This window comes from Gymnoscopelus braueri (genome assembly GCF_963280865.1).
Source record: "Gymnoscopelus braueri genome assembly, chromosome: 11".
NCBI classification, from domain to species: Eukaryota; Metazoa; Chordata; class Actinopteri; order Myctophiformes; family Myctophidae; genus Gymnoscopelus; species Gymnoscopelus braueri.
Genome location: NC_137613.1, coordinates 20,003,244 through 20,027,734, shown reverse-complemented (window position 1 = coordinate 20,027,734; position 24,491 = coordinate 20,003,244). Strand labels below are relative to the sequence as shown.

The following is a 24,491-nucleotide window of genomic DNA, read 5'->3' as shown; positions in this document are numbered from 1 at the left end:
CTTGACACATTATCTTTGCTAATAATATGACAATATTCCTATCACACAAAAGTTTGGTAGGCCCCCTGTAGTAAATCTGAGGACCCCCTACGGGTCCCGGACTCCTTGTTGAAGACCTCTGGAGTAGAACCGTGCATCTTTCCTGTCACTCTCAATCTCCACGTATTTGTTGTTGTTCAAACATCGATGTCTTGGTTGAAAACAGCTTGAGAGATTTGGCAGGGAGGGAGGGGTTGGTTTGTTGTTTGTCTGGTTTTCGTTTTACTTGTTTATCTGTAAATAAAAGCTGAATAAAAATATTCAAAAAAACGGAAACAAAACCCCAAATCAAAACGACAAAACCCAGTTCACAACTTTAGAAGCAACCTAAGAACTTCTTCTCTCGGCTAATTTCCATCAGGGTCGCCACGGCGGTTCATCCGTTTCCAACTGGTTCCGTTTTCTGCGTCTTTCTCTGTGATTCCTACCACCTGCATGTCCTCTCTCACCGCATCCATAAACCTCCTCTTTGGCCTTCCTCTTCTCCCCTTACCTGTCAGTTCCATCTTCAGCATCCTTCTCCCAATGTACCCCTCATCCCTCCTTTGCACATATCCAAACCTTGGATATGTGCCTCGTCGTCCCTAATGAGAATCGTAGCATCCTCAGTTCTGCCACCTCCAGCTTAGCCTCCTGTCTTTTCGTCAGTTTCCAAGCCGTACAGTGTGGCTAAGAACAAAATATTAAAATTCTGTATTTGTCAGAATTCTTCACCCTTCAGTCCAGCATAATAAAACACATAAAAACGAACCAAGGTTGTCCTGTCAGATTAAGGGGGGCGAGGCATACGCCATGCTTTGTCATTGTCAGATTATAATCCTTGTATAACGGCACATCCAGGAGATTGGGATTGCACTTGACAGCAAGATTACCGATTGATCCTTATTCAGCACTCTCTCTTTCATCTTTCCTGTCACTGTCAGTTCTGTGGTTCATCAAAGGCAAGCACAACGTCCAAACCAATAGCGCCAGTGTGTGATCGAGAAGTGTGCAGAGCAATGTTTGCCTGGAATTCTAATATGTATTCAAAATAGGTTAGACCTGCGTGACGCACACTTAGCCACTGTATATACCGGTTCTGCAACATGGACAGTTATAACTGTTGAGAAAGAATTTACATGTGAACTGTAGCATAACATGCCTGCTTGCAGCCGCTACACTGTCACTCTTGAATGGAAAAACATGAAGGAAAGAAGATAAGGAAGATGGAATGTTATTTTTGTGACATTGAGATGTGGAATGGTGTGTGCCATATTTCTGAATAAAAATATAAATCAAGAAAGGAAAACGTGAAAGATTCTCCACTGCATGCTTTGTTTGTCAAACAGTCTCATCTCTTACATTATACATGTCAAGATAGCTGCCACATGCATGCGTGCCTCAACAAGCTGCCTGAGTAAAAAAACTAAACGGTCTACTGCTGGATCTTCTGCAAACACTAATTACTCGGCTTTGACGCACAACCGATCAACTTTACTTACTTATCTCAAGTCGTTGATGACATTCACATTGATGTGATTGTTTGTGGATTCTCCCCTCCCTGATCTTGCACTTAATATGTTTCTAAAAACAATCAGTGGTGGAAAGTAACTAAGTACATGTATTCAAGTACTATAGTCAAGTACAATTTTGATGATTTTCTTTTTTACTTTTCTGCAGTATTTCCAATTTTCAATACTTTTACTTTTCCTCCACTACATGTCAGAGGCAAATATTGTACTTTGAAAACATTAGTTACTAGGTACTTAGTAAAACATACATTAACCACTTCAGCCATGGCTATTTGAAAATAGCTGATCTACAAGCTCACTTGTGAGCTTGTAGATCAGCTATTTCAATATCAAAGTATTTTTATACATTTGGAAACATGTGAAATGGGATATTTTGCGTAATGAGCTTTCCTTTACTCAAGTACATTTTTATTTATGGACTTTTACTTTAACAGAGTATTTCTACATTGCAGTATTGATACTTTTATTTAAGTAAAACATTTGAGTACTTCTACCACCACTATAAACAAATTTCCTGGACTACCTGCACCAGCACACTCAACTGCATCATTTTGAAGTTTTTACTGCTTTTGTCCCCACCATGGGGCTGACAAAAGCCAACCGGGAGGAGGATTCATGTTCACTGTCTGATCCATGAGCTGCCTGATCAGCAGAAATCACTTTTCAAAGACTTGAGGAACAGGAAAGGATCTTAAATACATTTGTTCAATTATTTATGTACTCTATCATGGTAGATGCACAGTTTGCCGTTTCTCACAAAAGGATGTAGATTTATATGAACAGGTGATCTCTGACCATGCCACCGGCAGCATTTCAAGTGAGTTTGCATCTGCCCAAGATTCTTTTTACAGCCTTCCAGGAAAATCCGAGTGTCTGGAGAGTCCATGAAAGAAGATCATCATTGATGTAGAAAGGAGTGAATCATGACAAGTCACAGAATCTAAAGTCAAACAGAGTTAGACAAGTGGAAAGCCTGCAGTGAGAGGGCCCTTGGGTGCTTCGCACTATAAGAGAGCGGTTCGCGTCTTGGCTGCCGATATCAGCCACCCCGATGTCATCACGTATCATTGGAGAGACGCAGCGATGTGGAGTTGCATGTCCACCAATGGGACCTGTGTGCCGCCCAGAAAGGCCCCATCCGATGATCACATGCTCCACTACAGCAGTAGGCCTAACAGGAAAAAGCCCCCCCTTGTGCAAGGGTTCCCAAACTTTTCAGGCCGCGACCCCCCAAACAAATCATATTTGTAGGCATTACATTTAGTTTGACTGGGTTCCACAGATAAATATTGTGAAAATAGCCGAACTACAAGCTCACAACGCCTCGCACTGCGAGGCGTTGTGAGCTCGCAGTTCAGCTATTTTCACAATGTTTGCCTCTTTCTTATGTAATATTTGACAATTTGGCCAATTTGGTATTAAAAAGGTCTTAAAGGTCATTAAATTGTAACGTGCAGATACCCTGTAAACACTTAGGTGACTTCAACCGGAATGATCTAAAAAAAACAATTTCCTAAATTCCACCAGCATGTCACCAGCAGCACCAGCGGTGACAACATTCTTGACCACTGCTACACACCCTTCAAAGATGGATACAAAGCTCTCCGCCGTCCACCGCTTGGAAGCTCTGACCACTATTCCATCCAGCTGCTACCGACCGGTCTGCAAGTAAAGGCTTGAAAGGGAGCCGGTCGCTGAGGAGGTACGCACCTGGTCTGAGGATACAGACGCTATGCTACAATCCTGTTTTCACCAGACTGACTGGGGAATGTTTAAGGATGCCGCTGGGAATAATGCTTTGTGAAGCTGGTGAGGGAATACATCTGCTCCACGCTACCTGCCTCGCTGGACCCGTGGCAGTTTGCATACCGGAAAAACAGATCCACCGATGACGCTATTGCCATGGCTCTTCACACTGTCCTCTCGTACATGGATAACAAGCTGCTGAAGGACAAATATGTACGTATGCTGTTCGTGGACTACAGCTCAGCATTCGACACCATTGTCTCAGCAAAACTTGACGCAAAGCTCTGAGACCTAGGGCTACACCCAAGCATGTGCGACTGGATACAAGACTTCCTGTCCAACCGACATAAGGTGGTGAGAATGAGCAGCATCACATCTGACCCCCTGACCCTCAACACTGGAGCACCCCAGGGATGCGTGCTGAGCCCTCTCCTGTACTCCCTGTACACATACTGTATGACTGCACAGCCTACAATACCATCATAAAGTACGCGGACGACACGACAGTGATAGGTCGAATGTACTTTTACTAAAGTATTTTTTTAATTCCGGACTTTTACTTGTAACAGAGTGTTTCTACATTGCAGTGTTGACACTTTTACTTGAGTGGGAAAAAAAATCATATTCCATCCTGATTGGCTAAGACTCACATCTCAAATTTGCAGGAGTGGCCCGTTTTGAACAAAATGCCACAAATCATGAACGCAGCATCCGATTGCGGTGAAACTTTGCACGCACATTCGCACCACGTTGAGGAACAAATGCCACCCTTTTAACATTGCCCTATTATAGCGCCACCAGGAGGCAGATTTTTGCAAAACCTTTTTTTTAATATTACTCCTACAAATTGTGTCCAAACATCACGCAATTCGGTACACATTATCTCTATAGTCAAGTGATCAAGACGGATTCCGAACATTGCTGGCCCACAATAACCTAGCTGACCTGTGCACCTTTTCTAGTTTAATTTAATTTCATCTTTATTTATTCCATTTATGGTTTTACATGATAATTTGTTTTCCTTTTACATATTCCACAAATGAAAAGGAGCAGGAAGAAGATCAATAGTACCTGCCCCCATCTTTAATTAAAAGTCATCAAATATTAGATGACCAATGGCTACCAACTAGTACATCACCATGATTCATCAAATAAAAAGGAAGAAAAAAACAAATATACAATTCATAATTAAAAAATGTTCCCCTTTTAAACACTTTCTTAAACTGAAACATCGTTGTATAACTCTTCAACTCCTTGCTTTTAGAATCATGCATTTATCATTTTATTTCTATGTGTGTTTTTGGTTTGACACCCTACTGATACGGGTGATCACAGTGAGGACCACGCTCTTCCATTTCCCCTTTAGAATCGAGTTGTTTTTTTGTGCTTGGTGTTATGAATCAAAGAGTGTTCCTACGAAAAGTCGTTGTCATGGCTACACCTTCAGATCAGAAACCCACTGGTCATACAATATATTACATCAGACATGACTAATGGTTGCAGTGCATTAACCACATGAACCCTAGTGTTCCTATTCTGGGAAGTCATAATAGACAAACATTCGTTTAAAATTGCAGATATACAATTTATTTACAAGCTCACAATGCGACACAATGTAACACACTTGTAAATCGGCATTTTTAGCTAAGAGATTTGCCAAGTACAGATCCCTGGAGGACCACAGTCAACAAAGTATATAGGGTTTCAGTATAGTTCATTTAATCACTCCCTTTTACATTCAGTACTTGGTCCAAGGCCTACTTAGAACCCGAACCCTCATTTTGACAGATTGACAGACTGCGGAACAAAAGAGTTCCGCAGTCTGTTCAGTCGAGCCCGTGGGACTCTAAATCTTCTGTTTGATGGCAAAAGCTGATATTATTCAAATAAAATATGAGAGGGGTCGGACGTGATATTACCTGCCAGAGACAACATTCTTCTAGTATGCACAGCTTGAAAAATGTACTCAAGCTTTTGACCCACAATCTTTGAGCAGATATTTAGCGGTCTAGTCAGTCTAGCTTCAAGGTGAACAGAGAGACAACTGTCCCATGCACTGATTCTGCATAACACTCTGTATTATAGATTGGAAAAACAATAGCAAGATGAATAGATGAGTAGAGGTGAGCTCACATAACTCTAAACCCTGGGGTGCTTCCAGTGGTGGACAAAGTACTCAACTCCAGTAATGTAGATGCAGAGTATACTCCTAGTCAAATATGACTAAATTACAAGTGAACGTTGCTCTGTCAAATGTGTACTCATGTTAAATACTGGAGTACTTACTATTAAAAACACATAAGTATTCAAAATAATGTTCTTTAAAAAAATACTAGTATAATAAAACACTAGTTTTCACAAATGCAAATTACAAAGGACATTTTATTTCAATGCATTGTTGTATTAACATTTTGACATTTTCTAAAACAAATCAAAGCTTTTCCAAAACATTTCCTAAAATAGTTATAAGTGAAAATATTTTCATTATGTTTGAAAAGGGGCTTAAGGGCACGCTCCCACCAAAACATGGTCGGCTAGCGTTAAACGCAGGTTGTGCGCGGCCACAGTTTTTTGCAGCCAGCGCGGTGGGAGCGCGCCCTTCACCCCGGACACTGCACCCTAATTTAGTTTTTGTTTCAATGGATTAGTCACCCCATGGACACTTGAATTCATGGATATTTTTTAGTTTTTGTCTCATTCCTAAGACAATAATTTGATGACCAGCGGACCGGTAGGCAGCGGTTCCGGTAGGAGACACAACGAGTCGTCCTACCGGAACCGCTGCCAGTCATCAAATTATTGTCTTAGGAATGAGACAAAAAACAAAAAAAATATCCATGAATTCAAGTCTCCATGGGGTGACTAATCCATTGAAACAACGTTTTTTTTGGGTGAAGTGTCCCTTTAAGTGTTTAAGTCATAATATCCCAAATGACAAATAGGCCTATTCAAGTAATTGTGGTTCAGCAGCTCACCAAATAGGTGGCAAACTGGACACTTGCCATTTTGAATAAAAGCAGAATCATAGTAGTCGTAACATTGATGCACCTAACCAATATTGTAGCATTTAGACAGAAGTCTAAAACTACAGTTATGAGCCCTCTTCTTAAATTTGACATCAGCATTGAACACACAATTCAGCAAGAGCTCTTACTGGCAAAGATGATTCAAATGGAGGCTGAACCTCATCTGATTGAGTGAGTGTGGTAACATTAGACACATTCAATTTCCACTGTCAGCACCCAATGGTGGACAGTAACAAAGCACATTTACTGTAATGTAAATGTTTTGAATGTCTGCACTTTACTTGAGTAGGCCTATTTGTAAATGTAGGTACTTATGACAGTTACAGGACAATAATCATTGGGTTCTTTAAGACATGCTTTCTTTGGAAGAGGTACTATGTAAGGTCTTCCACATTTCAGGAATAATGTGTGCTGAACACAGGTTTTCAAAGTGGGGGCGCCGGGGGGCACCATGGGGTTCCAATTGGAAAGGAAAGTATTTAATTTTCCTTCTTTTTTTCTGCCATTTCGCAATAGGGGGACCACAGCCAGGCTATTTGGGGGTCCTTGGCACGGAAGGTTTGGGAACCCCTGCCTAGGACATTCTTTCTTTGGAAGAGGTACTATACAAGGTCTTCCACATTTCAGGAATTATGTGTATAGAACGCTGAAAAGTAGGTTGCACATGCAGGCGGCAAGCTGAGCTGCAAATGTTTTCTAAATAAATGAATATTATCTGGTCCTGTGGCCTTCCTCTGATTTAAATGTTTAAAAGTACTCTTCACTTGCTCAACAGACACATCAATACTCTCACTCTGACTGCACAGGTACCGTACAACTGATTGAAGGCTGTTAACATTATCAGAATTATTCCCTCAAACTTAGACAAAACAATATTCAGTTCTGTTATTAATGCTTTCTGAGAGGTTGACAGTTCAGTCACCCTCAAGTGTTGGGTATTGTTGCTTTTAAAAGCCTATTCCATTTGTAGGTTGTGTGCCTTCTTTGCCTCTTATAATCTGTTCTTTCTTACAAATATTTTTCTATACACTTTAATTCTTGTGTCCCTGTACTTGATGTCAAGCTGCTTAAAGTTCACAGTATGCTTAACATCCTTGCACGTCTTGTACTTTGGATAGATTTCACAGTGTTTATTGGAGTCCCAGATCAGAATGGTATCAAATGGCGGCCTGTGGCCTAATGCATATCAAACTGGGGGTCCTTTGAAATTAAAAAGGTCGAGAATCACTAAAGTAACTGACCTCTGTGCTGTGAGGATCTGCTGAGCGTCATTATGTACTGGGTAATGTACAAATTGTCCCGTAAGGCTAAATTATCACATCTGTCTGGATCTTACAGGTGTATTTTCACACTCAACTCAAGTTAAATTGACTCTCTTTCAGGCACTTATAAGTGAAGATCTCAAACTTTTCCAGAACTCGCTCATTAAAACACTATTCTCATGAACACTCTCTCACCCACCTGCTTGATCCCGCATGATTCGTTTTGGTTTCTAGTTCACGGTTTCAAACAACAGGCAGTGAAGCCTGAAGGGATCTGCATTTTGTTTGAAGATTAAAGACCTTTTCTTTTTTTCTTTTTTTTTAAGTTTAAAGATTATTTTAATGATTTATTTTTAGATAGCAAGCTGTGAAGAGTAGCAACAAAGCTAGCTGAGAGTGTGTATGTGTGACTGTGAGAGAGGGAGAGACAAATAGAGAGAGAGAGAAAGTGTGTGTGTGTGTGTGTGTGTGTGTGTGTGTGTGTGTGTGTGTGTGTGTGTGTGTGTGTGTGTGTGTGTGTGTTTATAATCTATAGTTTTTCGATTAGTTTGATTAGCGGTTGCACCCCTAGTCTATATGGACTTGGAAATGGCTGTTAAAGACTCCACCTGTGTCACTAGGCCAATGGCCAAGAGCTTATTTGAAATTGCTCGTGTTGATATTAGAGATGTGGGTGGTGATGGTGATGGAGTGGCTGTGGATGAGGTGCCCAATTTGGAAAACCTTGTCCCACATGTCCATAATTCCTATTGGCTGGTCTGCTCTCACTGTGACTACATGACACTCTCATAATAGAGTTGAGTGAAGGGGTCCACCTAGTGGTGATAGTGAGCAACTGGAGCTCCACCATCCACTTAAGAGAAAATGACCCCAAAATCAATGATTATCAGGAGTTCTGGTAAACCTAAGGGGTTCTGGTGTGTTATGAAATTCTTCGAGCATTTGAAAAAAGCCTGACATAAAACTAAAAGTGTCTATTTACTATACGTAGACATTCCTGAAGGATGTGCTGTTATTAAATGTCCACATCCCATCTGTTCACCTGTGTTCAAAATGGACTTTTTGGAATGTTTACGATGATGAGGTATTTCATTTTGGTTTCCAGGAGTATTTGGCTGCTTTTCATTCACATCTGGCATGCGGGGGAGTGTGTCAAGGTGTGAACAGAGAGGTTATTCATGGTTGCTGAGCATGAAAGAGGAGTGAGTGAGTGTGTAGTCTTCTGTAAGCATGTAGACCTATACATCGAGTTGTACAGCTCTTCATTGCAGTGCACAACTTAGCTTTGCACGACTGAAAATGGCCCATCTATAAGGTCACAATGTGTTGTACGATGAGTAGGCCTATATCCTATTTATTAAGCATATGGCTGTGTTCTCTCTTTGTCTGTGCGTCTGTATATGTGAGCATGTGTTTTATATACGAAAGATTAGAGGTTACACAATTAAACACAGACATGAGTCTGACTTCTTAAGCACACTCAACTGTAGCCTACTGCCCTCCTGTCAGCGTTCAATGAGTGTGTGTGTGTCCCTCCTCCTGAGGGACATGTGGGTGAAGATGTATGAGGAAAAAACAAGAGTTCCCAGAAGAGGGGAGCGACTGGGCCAGGACTGACTGGAAGTGTGGATAGGCCCACACACACACACAAGCACACAAGCACACGCACACGCACACGCGCACACACACACACACACACACACACACACACACACACACACACACAGGCCACCCACATAAGAGGGCTTTCCTTGGACACCTTCACTCAACACATGAAAATTACATATCATCAGTACCCTGAAGGAAACATTAATGTACAGCTCTGTTACTCCCACAAGAAAATATTACAGTTAATCATTGCATGCCATGTCGTCAGCTCAAACAACGTACTACTGAGAAGTTTATAAGAGTTGCCATATTTTGGAGATGAATGGACCAACCCAACTACGGTATATATGCACCTGATTTGCAAAATACTTCATCATTTGCACTTCTATAGTCAGTATTCTGACTATAGAAGAGCTATGACTGGCTATAGACTATGAACTATATCTGAGATGATGAAGTTATAACACGTTGTACTGGGTCCTGTACGTTCCTTCAAGGGTTCCAAGAAGTGGACCCTTGCAGGTCTACTCTGTAACTCTCATGTTTAGGAGGGTCCTTGAAATTTAAGTTTGAGTAGCACTGCTGTAGTTAAACAAGTAAGACGCGCGAACGCGGTAAGCGAACGCAAAAAAAGAAAAAAAAGAATGAAAAAAAATATTAAAAAAAAAAGTAACCAATAAAAAAATTAAAAAATTAGGAGCATCTTAGAAAAATACAAATTCACAAAAAAAAAACTTGGAATGTTTTTGAACAATTCAACAAAGTGTTTGAAGTGCCTGTTTCACCCACTTCCGGGGGGCGGAGCCAAAATCCGAGCCCGATGTATTTGTTCGTAGACCCCCACTTAGGGGGGGTAGAAAAAGTTTGGGAGTGATTCGGGCACTTTTCATTTAACATGGGGTTTCAATGGGGAGTTTTTAGGAGCCTTCTCCGGGGCGTGGCTTCCGGGGGAAGGGGCGGGCTTAAACGCAACCTTGACAGGTGTGTTCAGTTTTCAAAGACCTTTCATTTGATGTATGGTACGTCTAAATTGGACATTTACTTATCTCAGAGGAGCTGCACACAGGCAGTGCACACGGAGACACAGACAGAGACACAACCCAAGCAGGGTTACATAGTAAGCTCCACTTGGTCGGAGGCGCGGCTTCTAAAGTTAATTTATAACTGGCTTGATTTCCATGGGAGGTTGGTGTGATTTATGCGCTCTCACATGATTAAAAAAAATGAGCGGTGCAACACATGGTGGCTTCAGGGGGTCGGTTTGGTCGTTGTGGTGATGTCAGAAACCAGAACACATCTCATAAATAACATTTTGAAAAGCCCAAACTTGATTAGTCCTCCAGTTAGAGGCTTGGCAGTTTTCAACAAACCAAAACGTCTGGGAGTGATATTCGAGTCAGAATTAATACATGCTACAGACAGAGTGACCCTATTCTAGAAGTGTTTCCATTCCAGTGGATTGGGTGTGACTGAAACACACATTCGTTGACCTCATGGTTTCTAAAAATATGAGTCTTTCCTTGCGAGGGGAGAGACTGGGCGAGGGGAAAGTCTGAGTTGAAGGAAGAGCGAGGGAAGTCCATTTTCCAAAACAGCATGCTGCTACTGCTATGGTGGTGCCACCCACAATGCAACAGAGTAATCTCTCCGTAATCCCACACCTGGTTCACTTCAGCGCCTTTGTAACATTACGTTGTTGACATAATGGTGACAATCACTCACACATTTGGCATCATGTCATGCAGAGACACTGGATTTTTTAAAAGAAAGATGACACAGGAGAACAACTTGGTCTACATTCGCACTTTATTCCTAACACTTACTGGTTCAGCTTTGTTCCCCTTTCCCCGGTCCCCAAAACAACAGGCACACAGATAGCGATGAGTAAGGGAACAGTAGAGAACACTTTAAAGAACCCAAAACAGTTCAAAAAACAGAATCTGTTTATCTTATCAACTCAACAGAGCAAGAGAGAGCGAGAGAGCGCCTTGAGGTCAAAAACAGCATAGGCTACTGGAACCATACTTTAAAACAGAAAAGAAGACCCATGGAACAGATTAAACAGAGACTAAAGTTCACAAAGCAGTGTTATTCTTTTTTTTAGTTCATCATCGGTAGGCTATATAAAAGAGAACTTTTGGTGCGTGTGTGTGTATATATATATACATACATATACATATATACATACACACACCATTGTAAAATAATGTGGGAGTTGTATGACATGAAGAAAAGTAAGTCAGTGTGAGGAGATACAGTGGAGCTCTTTGGTTTTAACTATTGAGGTTTACTTTTTTCCCCTTCAGTAAAATCTATTTTCTTTGCCGTCCTCTTTATCAACCTTTGGATTTAAGCTGCATTGTAGAAAAAATAGAAAGGAAAACTTTTATTTTACTCTCCCCAAATAAATAAAGGTAATAATAATAATAGTAATATAGGGCAAATAAAATCCACTGATATTCTCTCTTTGTGTGTTTCCCCACCCCCCTTCTATCCATTTGCGATTCAGCACGGTGTTCAGACGGTAATGTTTTTGTGTTCCCAAGGCCAAAGTAAAGCATCTCTCATGTTTGCCGTTTTGACTTTGAAAAATGAAAGATCAGTTGTCCGTATGTGTATTAGAAGAAGTAAACATTCACAGCCACAGAAATACTACAGAAGGAGACTGTCACAGCGTCTTTGTTTTTCGAAGGGGCTCTTCTCGCCCCGGGACAGTCTTTCGGTATTGACAAGTGGTGAAAATAGAGTCCCTATCAAGAATCCTGAACATTATATACACATGAGACACTGTGTGTTGTGTTGTGTTTGTGTGTGTAGTGTCTCACTGTGGTGCTTTTAGCTTTGGTATCATTCTTGGTGCACCACAGATCAACTCTACACAGGCACACATACAGCACTGTTGCACCGTTGTCGGATGACAAATGCTCATCAAAAAAAAAAGAACAGGCTTGTAACAGGTTTCACAGGACCAAGGGTCATGAAACTCACTCAGCCAATACATGAAAATAAAAGAGTTACATATTTTTTGTCCAACAACAGTGGTTATTCAGTACACACACACACACTCCTCTCTCCAAAATATTTCTATATCCACAGTAACACCTCAAAAGTCCTCACAACACCGTCATAAAAAAGAAAAGGAGGAACACAGTACAGAGGAGAGGAGAGGAGTGATAGTGTATTCTGAGGTTAAAGCCTTATAAACAACCGGTTCTTGAAAGCGTTAGACAAGAACTTTGTTGTACTGGACTAGTCCATCATACTAACTCGTCAGGGCCACTTTCAAATCCCGCACTCCTGAGTACAGACAAGTCACGTCTTTGTTTTTTTCATTATTATTATTATTATTATTAAAGCTTGAATGTCTATTTGGTTTGTCATCAGAGGTATGAGTAAAGGCCTCCATCTGGAGTGAGACAGGGCAAATCAGAGAGGTTGAGAGAGACAAGTATAGGGAAATGTGAATGGAGGAAACTTGCTGGCTACAAATGAAAGATTTATAATAAGAAATGGGTCGGATGGTGGTTGTTTAACCACTAAAACCTTAGTTGACTGGAGTCCCCGAGTGGTCTACACTAGACCTTCTTTTCTTTAAAGACCTTTTCCCCTCTATATTAAATATCTTTGCTGAAAATAGATCTTTTATTTTTACTGAATATTTGCCCCCAGAATTTGAGTTTGCCTAATGAGAAATAAACCTTAGGTCAGTTTAAAAAAATATTAGTGTGATTTACCAACTGCATGGCGTACCAGTCTGTTTGTCACACACTTAATGTATGGTTATGTGTGTGTTGCTGGAACTCAGCATAATAAGTGCCAGCAAGGAAGAAAACACCCACTAAGATCTTGCAAGTCACAGGAATGGATACAATTAATAGCTTTCTCTGATTGATAATTCACTTAGCGTAATTTGATTCGACCTATGAATTGAAATTATTTAGTACTGTGGCACTGAGGTCTGTCCCACAATTAAATAAACACCTTTTATATGACTCATACTCTCACATAAGTTTTGCTGATATGAAAGTAAATCTCACTCCAGGGTATTATCTGGGTTATTCTACAGTACATATATCAGAAGACTTTTTTCTGTTGTAAAATATACACACGTTAATAATACTTAACCAATAGGCCCCCTCCTTTCCCCCCTCTCCACCAAATCTCTTCACAAAAAATAGCCTATCTATAAGCTCACAACGCATCAGATTAGCACGCTGTGGTTCTGGTTCATGTGGTTAAAATAGGCCATTTTCTCCATTCCCTTTTCCCCTTCTCTTATCTCTCTCTCTCTCCCATTACAACAGTCACTTGGTTTGGTTTGGTTTGGTTTTGGTTTGGAACATTTGGTTTGGCATCTTCAACTCTTGTTTTCATCTCAAGAACACCCCTCTATGCAGATACAGGCCTTCAAAGCAATCCCCACCTCCCCAACCCCCCCAACTATATTAGAAAAAGATCCAGAAACCTTTAAATACAATCCAATAAATACATAAATTAAATCAATAAATTAACAGGGCAAAAAGAGAACAAGTTAATAAAATACAAAGAATCAGGAGTTTTTCTTTTCATCCGCTCCGGGAAAAAAAGCACACACCTCCCTTTTACAATAAATACAAATATTTTTTTTCTTTTGTTTCCCCAACAAAGAGCCTGTGAGAGATAAGAGTTTTTTTTGTTTAAAGCTTTTGGTTGTAAAATCAAGTCACATTGATCACTCGTCACCAAAGGATAACATCCCAGCCTTATGATACATGAGCAACAAGTCAAGAGCGGTCGGACAAAAGCCACTTTCACCCTTCCCTACAAACTCTATAGAACTAACGGATACATTCTCTCTACAAGTAGACGCCAACGGCCTTTACTGCCGTTGGACGTCTGACCCTCCCCTCCCTGTATCAACCTTGCCTTCCATAATCTGAGCCCACTGACAGTACAGTAGTAGGTCTCTCCGTTTAGCCGAGCTTGGCGTTTCTCATGCCATTACTTTCCTATGACACAAAGAGATGTGTTATGTATACAATGGTTTGGTTTAAATGCAAGAGAGGGACCTGCACACATGCAAACGGTTGTACACCTGTGTGCATGTACATCATTTAAGTATGCACAGACACATAGATGCATGCACAAGCGTACACACACGTGCATTTACATATTTAAGGATGCACAGGCACAGGATGCACACACACACACACACACACACACACACACACACACACACACACGCACGCACACACACGCGCGCGCACACACACACACACACACACACACACACACACACACACACAGGCCCACTCCTACTATTGTGCATTGGTTTGGTCTTTCTATTTGGTATTGTTGTACAGTATGTTTAAAAAGGTTTTGCTTTTGGTATTCAATTTTGGTTTAGTTCTTTTTTTTCCTCTTCTCTTTTTCACAACATTCGCCATCAAAAACAAAAAACAAAACGATATTGTGGAAGCTACAGTTTCACAGTTATATCCAACCGTAACATAAACCGTAAACATAAAAACCCAGAGCACAACCAAAGGGACAAGAGTATATCAAAATAGGCGATACATGACCCACCCCGTCCCACCCCGTCACTCCCAGCCACCCGGAATCAACAACCCATACCCAATCACCACGCAATAAGTAGAAAGCAATGATACAAATGTATACATCATAACAGACTATGGAAAGCAAAACAAAAAACTAAACAAAATATATATTCTTAAATTCAGTTCATTGAGGTTATTTCCATATTTACCCATCCAGGAAAAAAGAAAGCAATGCGAATAAAGCTGAGGCCACAGATGGAGACAAGATGAGCGAGACGAGAGAGAGACAGAAATCCTGTTTCGTTTGTCTGTCTGTCTGTCTGTACAAGGACAACAATCACAGTTAAAACCATTTAAACCCTTTGTACTTTGTCCCCCGGGGAGAACGAAAAAAGAAAGCAGATCTACAAGCTCAAAACGCGAGCTATTATGACATGCCCGGAATATGGACGCTAGGGTTCAAGTGGTCAAGAACAAACTCACAGGCAGAGGAGGCTTCACCCCTCCCACGTCTCTCTCTCTCTCTCTCTCTCTCCACACCCTCACCACCTCCTCTTCCTCGTCTTTGTTCACGCGTTGGTATTTTTGGTTTTTTCAGGGTTCAGTTCACTCACTCATACATAGCTAATAATAATAGTAGTAATAGTAGGTTTTGGTTTTGTTTACTTTTTGGTTTATTTTTTTGGTCCGCCACAAGCGCTCCTCCTCCTCCTCCAGCTCCTCCTCTTCAATCATCTTCCTCCGTTTTCCCCTGCAGCTTTCAATGCCTTTGGCTCCTCCTTCCACTGCTCCGTCCTGAGGGCTGAGTCCTCTTCTCCTCCTCCTCCTCCTCCTCTTCCTCTCTTCTAGTCTTCTTTTTTGGCCCGTTGATCTAATCTTTGGAGGCAAAGGAGAGGGGCAGGTGGGATGGAAGGTCGGTAGGGCAGGGGATTTTGCAGGGCAGTTAAAAAAAAAGGTGTGTGTGAGTGTAGTTCCAACTCTATTTTTTCTTCCCCTCTTTTTTTTTGGTTTGGATTCATCGTAAAGCTCTGCGGCGTTGACTGACTGACTGAAGGACTGACTGACTGATACAGTGGTTTAAAGCAGGCTGTAATATATGTATGCAAAAAGATTAGAGCAAATACATAAGTACATAATGATGAGAGATAACAAATAAATAGTGTGTGTGTGTGTGTGTGTGTGTGTGTGTGTGTGTGTGTGTGTGTGTGTGTGTGTGTGTGTGTGTGTGTGTGTGTGTGTGTGCAAACACAGGCAGTAAAGGTATGGTTTGTGTGTGCTACGACTCAGATGATGAACATGATAATGATCATTTGTATGAGTCAATTGATGACAGTGGTAAACGTTATGAAGATGTAATGAGAGATAAATGCCAGGATATGTTTATATACATATCTAGAAATACAGAAAGTTATCAATTTTGTACCAGCTTTGAGCTGCAATGGTTCCAAAACTCATGACCGTATGGTTCTGTTGCAACAAGAAAGCAGAACAGAACTTTAATGTTTTATTTGATCCACCTTAGGTGCCAGATAGATGTTGTTTGCAAAAGGGGGCTCATGAAATAGTGGAGAAGAAATTAAGTGGAGAAGTTGATCGACATCTAGTTTGACTCTAGCTGAATAGTCCTGATGGTGTAAACCCCACCCATCTGGTGCGTGAAGACATTTTAAACAAACAGCACAAACCACCGTGCAAATACTATTACATCAATTTCAGATTTGAAGTAGGTTCAAGTGTAAAGCTGAGAGAGAGAGAGAGAGAGAGAGAGGTAGACTATGCATGAGTGTCCAACTAACAGCGAAACATTAAGATCCATCTGTGTTTGGTATGAAATGTCACAAAATATGCCACGTATAAACAATATAAAAATATATGTTTAGTTAATACACGTGAGGATGAAATGGTAGATGACTGTGCAGTGGTGGTACTGAGTGTGAACTGATCACGGACGATCAGATATTTAAGTCTTTTTGAACTAAAGCTTTTCTTTCCATTTGTTTTCTTCTTAGTTTTTGGTTTTCAGTTTTTGGTATTTGGAGATTTTGGTATGTTTGTCATTTTCATCTTTGTGTGTTGTGTGTGAGAGTCACAGCCCCCCCCCCCCCCCCCACCTCTATTTGGTTAATTCTTTCCAGGTAAAAAAAAAAGACGTATTTCCATTTGACACCCAGTTTTTGGCGAGTCTTGGTCTTGTCATTTCAGCCCTCCAAACACACCCTCTCCAAAAGTAACGTTTGTAGTTTCCTCTGCCCAGCAAAAAGCGTTCCACACTGCCACCTCTCCAGCTGTATAGATAGATCAGTTTTTATTTGGTTTCAGATACCCCCCTCCTCCGTTCTCCTGTTCTCTCCGTCCTCTCCATCTTCCCTCCATTCTCTCTCTCTCTCTCTCCCCCTCTCTCTTTCCTCCCCAACTTCTGTCTGTGTGTATTTTTGGCTTCGGTAGACGTCAGTCGGGGAGGGGGAGAGGGAGACAGAGCAGAGAGCGGCGATGGATCCGACAGAGAGATGGCTTTGGTTGAAAGGCGAGGTTGTATAAATAACTATTTAAAGCTCCTCCTCGCCGTCCTCCTCTCCTCTGATAGGGTGATGCTGGCTGTCGGTCGGGCGTCACTCGGCCATGGCCCCTTCCAGGGGCGGCGGCGAGGAGGCGCCTTCGCTGAAGGAGCAGAAGGAGGCGGGGCTTGAGCACGGAGAGGCGGATTCCTCGGGGCAGGAGGTGGGGCTCATGAGGTCGCCGGCGCCGGGAGGATGCGGCTGCTGCGGCGGGGACCGGGAGAGGGGCGGCCTCGGGCCGCACATGACGCCGCCGCCGCCGCTGCTGACCATTCCCATGGCGGGGGAGGCGCCCGCGGCCATGGGGAGGAGGGCGGGGTGGTTGAGGAAGAGGGAGGCGCGGAGGGAGTGCGGGAGGGAGGCGGCCCCGGCTCCGCCCAGAAGCATGTGAGCGCCCTCAAGGCTGGAGATAGGCAGCTGGCCACCACTTGCTGCTGCCAAGGCTGGAAAACGTGGGAGGGTGGGGATACATGATGGAGGGAGGACGAGAGAAAGGTGTGAGAGAGATAGAAAGGGGGGAGAAAGACAGGTAGAAAGGACAAAAGGGAAAGGAAAAGGGAGGAAATTGGGATGCCGGTGGAGGAGATGTAGTAGTGTATAAGAATGGAGGTTGGAACACACAGAGGACAGACACAACATGAAAGGATAACAACAAGACACAAAGAAAAGACAAGACATTCAGTTCAGTCTTATTATCAACACATTGGCATCTGTTGACGGTTCAAATCCCAGCATGGTAGATTGAGCAGGCAAGAGATTTGAGTTTGGTTCAACACACTTTGACCACTTAAGCCCTATAAACTTTGTTGTGCGAGGAATAGCGAAAATAAACAATCTACCATCTCACAGCACGTTGAATTGCAACACGCGAGCTTGTAGATCTGCTATTTAATATTAATTAATACTTGTACATTTGTTTGAATTGTAGTTTTTGCCAAAATATGCTCTTCAGTTTTTTTTAAGTGAAAAGTGTGTGCTACACAACAGGTGTTCAAATAAGGATCATTCAGTCAAAAAATAAAATAAAGAGAATTATATAGAAGTTCTCTATCATTAGAAAGAAGACATTTCACCTTAAGTTCTGTTGGAACAGCAACATACAGAACATTGCGGAAAGGTAACATTATTTGGTTATGAATTCATCAAACTGAAAATGAGTTGCCCTGCCTGTGATGGAAGATGAGCAAGACTGAATGTAATGATGGAGACGGCATGCAGGCGTATTAAAAGCTATAGGTCACAACAAGCACGCACGCACGCACGCACGCACGCACGCACGCACGCACGCACGCACGCACGCACGCACGCACGCACGCACGCACACACACACACACACACACACACACACACACACACACACACACACACACACACACACACACACACACACACACACACACACACACACACACACACACACACACACACACACACACACACACACACACGTATTCAACATGCACTATTAATGTGGATTAAAATGAACTGATGGAATCGAATTGAGTGAGAAAAAAGGGTTTTGGGGTGAAGTATCGTTTGACTTTTTAAGTCAAAGAAGAGGAGGTTTTCCCGCACGAGCGCTGAAATTGTACTCCTGAGCTGAGACGTAAAGCCTGTTTGGCCAGGGGAGATATTACGTTGTTGAGCTTCAGGCAATACCTCTGCTCGACCAGTAGTGGTCCCACCTGAACGCAGGGTCTACATTTCTCAATAGCTGAGCAGGAAGTGGGATCTGATGTCTCTCTCTCTCTCTCTCTCTCTCCCCCCCCCTGACAGTGGTTCTCCAATCTCTCTCTCTCCCAGTGGTTCTCCAACCTCTCTCTCCCAGTGGTTCTCCAAGCCAACACGGCACATGACTGGAATCCTTTTAAAATAGACACTTACTTTTTTTCTAAAGTCTCTCCTCGTGTGGTTCTCTCCCTCTAACAGAATGAACCACAGCGTGTGCAGTGTGCTAACACCTGCATTTCCCTTAACGCGCTGTATCCTTCTCATCAGCACATGGCCTAGAGGAGGCCGGGATGACCAGGGCAACTGGAGGACAGGTAAAGGGCTAAATCGGCAGCAAAGGCACCCTATACGTTAGGTTTCAAAAGCTGAGATTCGCAACGCCTGTTTGCAATGCTTGAATTGTTTGATTGATTTGGCAAGCAGAGCATCTCGGTTAACTCATTGAAACAGGGAACGCAACTGTGTTACCACTTAAACCATTATTTTATACTTTGGCTATTAAAAAATAGCAGATATACAAGCCCAGTGCCGCGCTATGAGCTTGTAGATCTGCTATTTTTTTTTTTATCGAGAAAATCTGTGCAAATCTTTGAAAAATAAAAAATAAAAAATTAAAGCGAACATTTTTAATTCAAATCTTTGCTTCTGGGGGTCCCTGGAACAAAACATTTTTTGGGGGTCCTTGAAATGAAAAGGTTTGAGCACCACTGTGACCACTGATATATAGCAACATAAGTTTTTCAGAAAACTGTTTAGAAGACATTTGTAGAATCCCCCAGAAGCAAAGATTTGAGTTAAAGATGTTCGCTTTAAAAAAATATATATATTCAAAGATTTTTGAAATCTAAAAATGACACAGATTCTTTGCCGGTCTAAATGGGTTAAAAAGAGGACTTTTGAATGGCCGCTGCCATTTAGCCCGTGGGACACCCGAGTGGAGAGGTGGGTAATTGCTTGTTGATATGCTGTGTGAGGGCCCTGCTGAACGGGTTTTCGCCGTACAAGTTCACTCGGATTTCTGAGCTTTGCCATGGGGCGGACTCACTGCCTACGTTGCCGATGAAGGCGGACCATTGTGTGAGAATCAAATTGAATCTCTCACCATACTGAGCAATTCCAGAGTTTGTGCTGGAAATCCCTAACAGAGTGAGTTTGTTGAGGTTGCCGCCGTCGGCCACTGTAGTCCCAGGCTTTTGCCAGGAAATTCATTTCAGATAGAATGGAAAGCAGCGTGAAAAGAGGATGGCTGACTCATCTTGTGAAATGGAGACCTATAAGCCCGATTTATACTTCGTCACGCGACGGCCTCGCGCACGCCAACAATAGCCAATCTACAAGCTTGCAACGCTCAGTGGTGGAAGAAGTAGTACATTTTTTTACTTGAGTAAAATTATCAGTAAAAGTCTGGTATTGAGAATTTACTTTAGTAAAAGTATTGGCATCAAAATGTACGTAAAATACCAAAAGTAAAAGTACTCATTATGCAGAATGTCCCATTTCAAGTTTTCAAAATGTATAAAAATCTTTTGAAAATAGCCGATCTTCAAATAGCCGAAATATATATAGAGCTTAAGTGGTTAATGTATATTTAGTAATACAAATCAAAATCCAAAAAGTAACTAGTTTTCAAACAATTGTAGGGGAGTAAAAGTACAATATTTTCCTCTGAGATGTAGGGGAGTAGAAGTAAAAGTATTGAAAATTGGAAATACTCCACTAGAGTAAAAATACCTAAACAAAAAGTACAGTACTTAAATAAATGTACTTAGTCACTTCACACCACTGGCGATGCTTTGTGAGCATGTATATCTGCTATTTTCGGGCCGCTCTGTCGTCGTACAATGGAGCATAAATTTGGCATTAAACAGTTGAGGGGAGTGAATGCGTCCGCATGCAGGCACACACGCGTGCACACACCTTGCATGGTGGCCAGGGGATTGCTGCCCATAAGGGCCTGGCTCATCCCTGTGCTTACTCCCATCATTGTGTTCCTGTAATGTGTGTATGGACCGCAAATCACACGCACACGCACACACACACACACACAGAGAACCATTTGCACATAATGAAGGAATAGAGAAAGGCAATCTGGTTAAACGAGGCAATCAAATCTCATTAAACAGTGTGAAAAGCCCCAAGGTTGTTAGGCCTGTTAATCTCATACAACGGTACACGGTACACGTTGTACTTCACCAGATCAGTATCTGACACTCTCTATATAAGGTTGAGCTCATGTCTGTGCTTGCACACGTTTTCTTTTTTTCCGAGTGTCTCCTCATGCATGGGAAACTATGAACTTGCTGCGAAACTGGCAGCATAGGTTTTGACATAACATCAAAGGGCCCATACCACGAATTCCCCACCGCAGTAGCATGCAAATATCAGCCAACAAGACAACTTGAACTCTCTGAGGTTTTTGCTTCGACTGTTAGAGCAGTGTTAAGGTCCTTACAAACCGGGGGTGTTTTTTTGTATATATATTTTTTTCAAAGTGCTGTTTGTGTCATGAATACATCCACAGAACGTAAGTATTACGGGGCGATACAGCAATGTCTTTTTTTTTTTACAAGGTCAATATTTCAATAAAAGGATCAAGTATGTACAGTTTGTGAGGCATCAACTATATGAATAGTTTAGACACATTTGATTTGTCACACTCCTGGTGAGCAAAGACCTTCAGAGTTGGCACATGGAGAAGAGGGTTGGTATTGCTATAATAATGGCTGCTACGGAGGTGTGTTAGTAGTGTGTGTGTGTGTGTGTGTGTGTGTGTGTGTGTGTGTGTGTGTGTGTGTGTGTGTGTGTGTGTCAGCCAAGCAGACTTCCAATGTCAGACATATTCCCTATTTTCCGCTTTATTCTAGGAAACGCACAAATTAGGCAGAAGGCTGCAGCTCCTAATTTAAATGTAACTGTAGCTGAAAACTCCCCAGGACCCCACAAAACCACAGGGGACACTCACCCAGTGTGGAGCCCGTGTTGGGCCGCCAGGCTGGGAGGGGCAGGGCTGGCTGTGCTGTGAGGGGGCGAAGTCACAGAGGAGGAGGCGGAGCCTGCTGCGGCAGAGACAACAGAGGTCAGCGGACAGGTTGCCGAGGGAGACAGACTGGTGGCTGAGAGAATGAGAGAGAGAGAGAGAGAGAGAGAGAGAGAGAGAGAGAGAGAGAAAGGACGAGATGGAGTGATTGTATTAAACTTTTGTGCTGTACAGCATGTCTTGTATCTGATGCAGTTTTATCAACCATTTCACTGAAGGTTTTGCTAAAGAATAGCAAAATGTTGCTTTTATTTGCTGGCTGACACAAAACTTGATTGATAAACACAGGAACATCAGGATTTCAAGCAATGGCATAAGAAGATCATAGCTGTTTCTAAACCAGGCTTGTTTGTAAATATCAAAACTGGAATATTGCGATGTAGTCTCACAAACCTTTTGCCCTATACCACTGGTTCTCAACATGGGGTCTGGTGACTCTCAGGGGCCTTTGAGGGAGTTCCAGGGGGTCCCCAGCTAACTGATTGATAGTTAGGAAATGGACCCTTACAGTTCTGTAACTCTGACAATGTACAAATGGAACCAAATGGATCCTTGCGGGACCCTTTGGTTCCATTTGTAGCCTACCCCCTCAGAGTATTTTACAGTGTATACTGGGGCCCTGAGATTACAATTGTATGTGTCATTGAAATAAAAAAAAATTGAGAATCACTGCCAGATACCAACTATTGTTTATATATTACAGAAATATTATGACTTCACAATACTCCATGTAGTCAAAAGTCACCCCAAGCCTATTCTAAAACTTTAACCAGCTAATCATGCTGACCTGTTGTGCTGAGGCTGGTGGGAACCTGGGACAGGCCCTGACTGGACATCTGAAGTGAGAGAGACAGACAGTCAGTCAGAGAGACAGAAATACAGATAGGCAGCAGGAGAGATGCAAACATACAGAAACAGGAAATCAGGTAGAACATGGAATGTGAGCAACCTTTTTTTAGTTATTGTCAACGGCACATATCCACTGTCTTGTAGTAAAAGTACAAAAGTATTGGCATCAAAATGTACTTAAAGTACCAAAAGTAAAAGTATTCATTATGCAGAATGTCCCATTTCAAGTTTTCAAAATGTATAAAAATCTTTAGAAAATAGCAGATCTACAAGCTCACTACGCGTCGCGATGTGACACGTAGTGAGCTTGTAGATCGGCTATTTTCGAATAGCCGAAACATTTATAGAGCTTAAGTGGTTAATGAATATTTAGTAATAAACACAATCTAAAAAGTCACTAGCAACTAAAAGTTTCTAACAATTGTAGTAGAGTAAAAGTACGTTTGTACAACAGCCAGCAGTTATCGATAAAATTGTCCCACACCAAAAATAGCCCGTCTACAAGCTCACAGTTTGTACACATCAACGATTTTCGGCACGGGACACACCGGCACCAGGCATAACAGCCTGGAGGCGCGTGGGAGGACCGTACCATGTGTGGGCTGTAGCAGGGGGTTTTGTGCATGACGCCCGGCGGGGTCTGGCTGGGCAGTGGTGGTGTGGAGCTGCTGGAGGGGTGGATGCGCTTCTCCTTCTGCCGACGGTTGCAGAACCAGACGCGGATCACCTCCTTCTCCATGTTGAGCTGCTCCGCCATCATCAGGATCTCCTCCGAGGTAGGCTTATTGTTCTGGAGAGAGAACCATGAGGAGAATCTGATGATGGCGGAGCAGCTCAACATGGAGAAGGAGGTGAATAAGATACTTGAGCTGGACAAGCAAACAAACAGACAGGTAGGTAGATAGACAGAGATGTTTGGGTAGATAGAAGGCTTATTAATGTTACATTGATGAAGTTGCGCTCTAAGGCTATGCGGACGTTGGTCTCGATGCTGGTGCGTTTCTTCCTGCGTCGCCCGGGCAACCCCTCGAAGCCCATCATGGGGGAGGACAGAGAGGAGGGGCTTGGCAGCATGCTGTCGACAGCCATGGTCTCTGAGAGAGGCAGATAGAACGACAGAGAGAGAGAGAGACACAGACAGACAGACAGACAGACAGACAGACAGACAGACAGACAGACAGACAGACAGACAGACAGACAGACAGACAGACAGACAGACAGAGAGACAGACAGAATGACAGACAGACAGATAGACAGAGAGCGGGAGATATGCAAACAGGGAGTTACGTATGTGTTGACCAATGATTATGCAGATCCTGGGTAAACAGTGGCTTTGATTCTTGTCTTACTCATTATTGGTTGTTTGGCGTGGTCATGAGAACGAAATGATATAATTGCAGATAAAACGACAAACACATTCCATGTACTATATATAATTATACGGTTATTTAGCTTTACATATAAATTAAAAGGTAGGGTAAGTGATTTTCTTTGGTTAAAATAAGTGTTAAATAGCTCTATATTCTGATAGTACTCATTGCTATAGAGTGTTTGTTCAGTAAAAGGAGTCTCCTTGTCTCTCCAGCTCTT

General features: G+C 42.3%; 1 protein-coding gene across 1 annotated transcript in view; it reads right to left on the bottom strand.

The window, feature by feature from the left end:
* Window positions 1-17,338: 17,338 nt before the first annotated feature.
* The window catches only part of pou2f2a (POU class 2 homeobox 2a), a gene marked incomplete at both ends in the record, with an annotated part of 79,128 nt that continues 71,975 nt past the window's right edge, over window positions 17,339-24,491 (bottom strand). Inside the window, 6 exons of the mRNA XM_080442114.1 lie at window positions 17,339-17,727; window positions 20,933-21,006; window positions 21,978-22,128; window positions 22,840-22,888; window positions 23,494-23,691; window positions 23,847-23,995. Of these exons, the coding sequence (XP_080298240.1) occupies window positions 17,339-17,727; window positions 20,933-21,006; window positions 21,978-22,128; window positions 22,840-22,888; window positions 23,494-23,691; window positions 23,847-23,995 (1,010 nt within the window). The remainder of the gene's footprint in view (window positions 17,728-20,932; window positions 21,007-21,977; window positions 22,129-22,839; window positions 22,889-23,493; window positions 23,692-23,846; window positions 23,996-24,491) is intronic.